Source organism: Dryas octopetala, chromosome 1 (genome assembly GCF_963921425.1).
Source record: "Dryas octopetala chromosome 1, drDryOcto1.1, whole genome shotgun sequence".
Classification (NCBI taxonomy): Eukaryota; Viridiplantae; Streptophyta; class Magnoliopsida; order Rosales; family Rosaceae; genus Dryas; species Dryas octopetala.
Genome location: NC_141366.1, coordinates 9,877,526 through 9,883,525, shown reverse-complemented (window position 1 = coordinate 9,883,525; position 6,000 = coordinate 9,877,526). Strand labels below are relative to the sequence as shown.

At 36.1% G+C, this 6,000-nt stretch overlaps 1 protein-coding gene across 2 annotated transcripts; it reads right to left on the bottom strand.

Moving 5' to 3' along the window:
* Positions 1-393: 393 nt before the first annotated feature.
* On the bottom strand, positions 394-4,273 carry LOC147297588 (26S proteasome non-ATPase regulatory subunit 4 homolog). 2 transcript variants are annotated; one of them, XM_086229065.1, is made up of 10 exons: positions 3,978-4,273; positions 3,814-3,870; positions 3,333-3,447; positions 3,038-3,247; positions 2,373-2,691; positions 2,093-2,216; positions 1,198-1,301; positions 1,020-1,088; positions 773-850; positions 394-692 (listed from the first exon to the last, which is right to left on the bottom strand). In XM_086229065.1, exons 3-9 carry the CDS (start codon positions 3,437-3,439, stop codon positions 806-808), a joined length of 978 nt encoding a protein of 325 aa, XP_086085191.1. In that variant the 5' UTR covers positions 3,440-3,447; positions 3,814-3,870; positions 3,978-4,273; the 3' UTR covers positions 394-692; positions 773-805. The 2 variants fall into 2 exon arrangements, with proteins under 2 accessions (XP_086085191.1, XP_086085190.1); XM_086229064.1 differs by having other exon boundaries at positions 394-668.
* Positions 4,274-6,000: the final 1,727 nt, after the last annotated feature.

The following is a 6,000-nucleotide window of genomic DNA, read 5'->3' as shown; positions in this document are numbered from 1 at the left end:
GCCAAGTATATAACTCTCAGCAAGTTCGAAAAGCAAAAACAAATGAAGCCACATATGATTTTCATGCCAAGCTAAACAGCAAATATAGGTAATGCAGCCTGTTTATGTCACCCAAGAAGGTCATTCTTGGTGGCCGGATTACCTTTTAAACTTTTAAGACTTTCCCTTTCTTGATAAGGCATTGCAATACCACTACATGATTTTCATTTGTTTTTTTTTTTTTACTGCACTAGGAAATTTTCATTAGCTGTGAATGTGTGATACAATGGTGCAGATTTGATTGAATGTGTGATACAATGGTGCAGATTTGATTGAATGACGCCTGAATGATTGAACAACCTATTAGGCAGACTATATCACAAGGAAAAAAGGACCAAAGGGAGGAGGGAGAAATCATTCAGAAACTTCGAGGACAATAAACATTAAATTCAAAGCATCACAAATCTATTTGTTCTTTCCTCCTTTTAATTGAATAAAACAGCCATAAATGATGCCATGAAGTTTGGCACAGTTCATGCCATTGTTTACATTCCCTGCAACATGAGGTAAAATGCAGCATATTTTGATTAACTTGTAATTTAATCTCTAAAATCCTGTTCTGCATCTGTTTTTGTATCATCCTCCCACGAAATAAAGAAGCCTTCCTCTAAAACGAACAGCTCTGTGGTCTGCAAAAGAGGAACCAGATGGTTCTAAGGAAATCAATATAGGTCAAAACAACCAAGGCATTCATTATCAAAGTTGGAATTGAATTCTTAATTTGACTCCTTACTTTGAAGATACAGAAGCAATTCTGATCACATTTTCATTTATCCTCATTTGAAGGTTCTTCTTCATCCTTTTGTTGGGACTAGAATACCAGGAAAGGAAAAACATTTAAAAGTGGGAAATATATTGTAGAAATTTGGTACTGCAAAAAGAGATACTAACACCACAGGAAAATGAGTTTTATAACAAACAAAAACAGAAGCATATCCAGTCACCCAATAAGTTTTCATGTGTAAGGTTTGTGAACACACCTCAGACTGATTCTTCAGAGATGCAAGAAGATCTTTCACTGAAGGATCATTGGGGTCAACTCCTGGAAGCTGTAAGAAAAATAAAATATCAGGTCAACAGCAACATAATTATACATGGAATACAACAGGACACGTTCAATTACATACAGGCCAAAAAAACAGGTTCAATTACGCATACAGATTCAAGGATAGATGACAGAAAAGACTGATCCTCCAACACCTTGCTCACATCTGACTGGGATGATGGCTCTCCTGTACTTTCCTGCATGGACATTTGAAGAGCTGCATGCAGCAAAGAAATAATAAGCATGCAGGAAGGAACCAGATATTATCAAATCTATCTGTCAATGTTCAGAAGCTTGGCAAATCAATTAACCAGACAAAAATTAAATATAAAGCAAAACAAAAGGCCACATTGATAGGTGTTCAGATTTTGATGTCCAACTTCAGCACATTAATAAATAGTTAACATTGATTTTACAACGATTAATAGCTTACTTTTAACTGAGAATTTTAAAAATAAAAAAAACATAAAATCATGAACAAGTTTACACATAACAAGCATACAACAATGTAAGAAAAGAGCAAAATAATGATGCAGGTTTGGGGCAGCTAAGCATCCATGGCTGTGAGTATGAATTATGTGAATCCATGACTCATAGGTATGGAATTCAGCAATCCATACCACTAGTGACAAAAGTCCAAAGTGAAATGTATGCAGCAAATGGACCAGTAATTTACATGTACATAAAAAAGAACTACTAAATGTAAACCTATGATTGGTATATTCTTCTGACGGCATTTCTTATCAAGAAAAGAAAAGAAAAAAGTATGGCTATGAAGTCCAATAGTTGTAGAGATGAACTAGATGCTGCTGAAATGAAAGGAATGTGATCTTCCAAAGTCAAACAAGGATACAAATCTCATGTTAAACTACTGTCCATGCAACAGAACAACAGAAGCATCTTGTAAATAATTTTCCACATGTAAAAAGTAATCAAATAAAAGAAGCTCAAGTTACCACCCAGTCACCTACCCCTTAATAATTAAAAAAATGGAATCAAAGAACACACCTAAAGCCAACTCCTGATCCGCACTAGTTGCCTCTGACATCTCAGCATCACCCGCTGAATTAGCAGATCCAGAGTTACTCATCGACATTGCAAGAGCCTGCTTTAGTAAGTCATTGTCATCAACCTATCACCATAACATACGCCAAGGCCAATTCAGGTTACAGGAGTTCTTTGAATGATAACAAATGATGAGAGAAAAACCAACACAATAAAGACTTCATGAACTACAAAAAGCTACATGCAAACACAAACACACATCACGATAAGAACTGACACCAACCATATCATCAGAAAGTTTCTTATCCTCGTTGAGAGATGAAGCATTAACATGTTCGGTCATGGTTGCATCCTCTGATTTGGATGACAGTTCCTCTCCTTTTTCTTGTCTAGCAGCTTCCTCAGCAGATCTTTTGGCAGCAGCTTCTTGCCTTGCCCTTTCCTCTTCCATGGAGACTCTAAGGGCAAGAGCAAGCTCAGGATCGATATTGGGATCTACACCAAAATCATAGCCCGAACCACCAATAGCAGCAGCAACTGCTGCTGCTGCTGCCCCTGCAAAGCCACTTCCTCCTTCTCCATCGCCAGTGAATACAGGTGTACTGCCAAGTAAAACGAAAAACAGGTGAAGATAAAAATGAAAGTAGAAATCCTGTTATAGTTCATATAATTTGGTAAACAATATTTTGATCGTAAAGAGGATATTTTTCAAGATTCGCCTTTATCTTTCTAATATCTATTATTCTCACTTTTATGTTCTTTCTCCGTACTAACATATTGTTTTTGATACACTTGAGTCATTTCCTACTTTCTTTATGTTCTTGACTTGTAAATGAAATGGTATGAATCTAAACCTTACATTCCAATTAGTTCCAGTGATAAATAACTTTAAATTTGGCATTATAAGCTTTTCTATAAACAGACATGGACAAACACCAAAGATGGTACCTTATAAGAACATCAGATAGAGCATTTGGACCAGGAGGGACATGTACTAAATGACTGCTGTCATTATTATTAACAGCAGAAAGAAGGGCCTCCAGCTTCTCTGGCTTCCCATCATCTTCTTCACCAAAATCAACAATATCAAGAGCAACACTGTTCTTCTTCAGTTTCTTCCCAATCATTTCCAATACCTTCTTTTCATATTTAACAGGACTGAACACACAGAACAAATTTTAGATGTCAACAACAAAAAAAGAAAAAAGGAATGGGCAAGTAGACAGAACTTAGCATTATCTACCTTCCAGCAAAAACTATAATCCGCTGTTGCTGATTTTTGTTTTGGCGATGCTTAAGAGCCAATTGAGCTACCTGGATTGCAGCTGTTATGTTCATCTCACCCCCCATTTCAAGACCTATATTAAAGGAATTAGAGAATTGCACATAAATTAACAAGAAAAAGGAAAGTTTGATACTTTGATGGACATCAAGATGGAAAAATAAGAAGAGATAAGAAAGCACCTATTAAAATAACAAAAGCCAGCATGCAAAATAAAACCAAAGCTAAACAAAACCTTGATAAGCAGAAAATGGGAGACTCCAGTGTCGGACGAAGGTGTAGTTAATTTGAAGAAACAAACAAACCTAAGAAAACCCCTAATTTGAAGAAAAACATAAACCCCAAAAAACCCCTAATTTGAAACCTTATTTCATAAAGAAGAAACCCAAGAGGATGAGGTAGAGAGAATGCTAAAAAGCGAAAGAGAGGAGGAATAGCTTACCGAGAGAGTGAGAGACTGTCTTGGCTTCAGTTAAATTGCTGCAAGTGCCTGTTGAGCCTGCATAAATTAGTTCAAAATCCAAATATTAAATTCATGAAAGAGATAGAGAGTTTGACATATGAATAAATCTACAAAATCAAATGTAAACAAATCGAAGCCCTAACCTGGGTGAGAGAGACAGAGTCGGAGTTTTATAGTTTCTGAGAGATCGAAACTCGGTGAGAGAGAGAGTCTGAGTGAGTTTTCTGGGTTTCTAGGTTTCGAAACTCAGTGAGAGAGGGTCTGAGTTTTCTGGTATGATGGGCGATGGACGTGCTAGGATGGGTTTCTGAGTTTTCTGCGTTTTTGGTGGGAGGATGGCGAAAGGGTGGCGACAGCCAGGATTGAACGACAGTGCCAGGACGGCGAGAGAGAGTCGAGGGCGGCGAGAGAGGGTCTGGGTGAGGCTACGTTATTTATTTTGAATGGAGAGTGAAATGAGCGGAAGATCTGTGTGATTTGAGTTTTACCACTTTTTTGATGCATCCCTCAAGAAAGTGGTAACTCTGTCAAGATTTGGTTACTTACCAAATTTTGACTATGAGTTACCACTTTCTTGAGGGATGCATAAAAAAAGTGGTAACTTCACAAAACTGCTTAAAACCCAAGTTACCACTTTCTTGATCTTAAATTCAAGAAAATGGTAAATTCACATCAAGAATGTGGTAACCACCTACGCATGCAACTGTATATAGATGAAAACGCAATTGCATTCTCTGAGTATTAAAAACTAGCTCCTGTTTGCCAATCGGGTTTGAACATGCAATCACAAAATTATATCTTGACCAAACTTACCATTTTCTTGATTTTTTTTCTCAAGAAATGGTAATATTAGCTCAAGAAATGGTAAGTTACCACATTTTTGATCAAAGTTACCATTTTCTTATACCAAACATCAAGAAAATAGTAACCAAATCAGCCAAGCAAAACACGTTACTACTTTCTTGATCAATCGATCAAGAAAATGGTAACTTGGTTCAAGAAAGTGGTAACTCAGCCTAAGCTTGACCAAACTTACCATTTTTTTGATTTTTTTCCTCAAGAAATGGAAACTTTAGATCAAGAAATGGTAAGTTACCCCATTTTTGATCAAAGTTACCATTTTCTTGAACCAAACATCAAGAAAATGGTAACCAAATCAGCCAAGCAAAACACGTTACTACTTTCTTGATCAATCGATCAAGAAAATGGTAACTTGGTTCAAGAAAGTGGTAACTCAGCCTAAGCTTAACCAAACTTACCATTTTCTTGATTTTTTTCCTCAAGAAATGGTAACTTTAGATCAAGAAATGGTAAGTTACCATTTTCTTGATCCAAGTTACCATTTTCTTGAACCAATTCTCAAGAAAATGGTAACCAAATTAGCCAAGCAAAAAACGTTACCACTTTCTTGATTGTTCGATCAAGAAAATGGTAACTTTGATCAAGAAAGTGGTAACCAAGCCCAAGCTTGACGAAAGTTACCATTTTCTTGATTTATTTCCTCAAGAAATGGTAACTTTTTCTCAAGAAATAGTAAGTTACCATTTTCTTGATCAAAGTTACCATATTCTTGAACCAAACATGAAGAAAATGGTAACCAAATTAGCCAAGCAAAAAAGTTACCACTTTCTTGATCGTTCAATCAAGAAAATGGTAACTTGGTTCAAGAATATGGTAACCAAGCCCAAGCTTGACCAAAGCTACCATTTCCTTGATTTTTTTTCTCAAGAAATGGTAACTTTTTGTTAAGAAATGGTAAGTTACCATTTTCTTGATCCAAGTTACCATTTTCTTGAACCAAACATCAAGAAAATGGTAACCAAATCAGCCAAGCAAAACACGTTACCACTTTCTTGATCGTTCGATCAAGAAAATGGTAACTTATTTCAAGAATGTGGTAACTAAGGCCAATCTTGACCAAAGTTACAATTCTCTTGATTTTTTTCCTCAAGAAATGGTAACATTTTCTTAAAAAATGGTAAGTTACCACATTTTTGATCGAAGTTACCATTTTCTTGAACCAAATATCAAGAAAATGGTAACGGAATCAGTGAAGCAAAACACGTTACCACTTTCTTGATCAATTGATCAAGAAAATGGTAACTTCATTCAAAAAAGTGGTAATCCAGCCCCAGCGTGACCAAACTTACCATTTTCTTGATTTTT

Coding starts and splice junctions, on each gene's coding strand:
- LOC147297588 (XM_086229065.1), bottom strand. CDS start 3,439: ATGGGGGGTGAGATGAACATAACAGCTGCAATCCAGGTAGCTCAATTG. Junction 1,302..2,092: donor GGATCAGGAGTTGGCTTTAG/GTGTGTTCTTTG, acceptor TGCTGCATGCAG/CTCTTCAAATGTCCATGCAG. Junction 1,089..1,197: donor TGTCATCTATCCTTGAATCT/GTATGCGTAATT, acceptor TTTTTCTTACAG/CTTCCAGGAGTTGACCCCAA.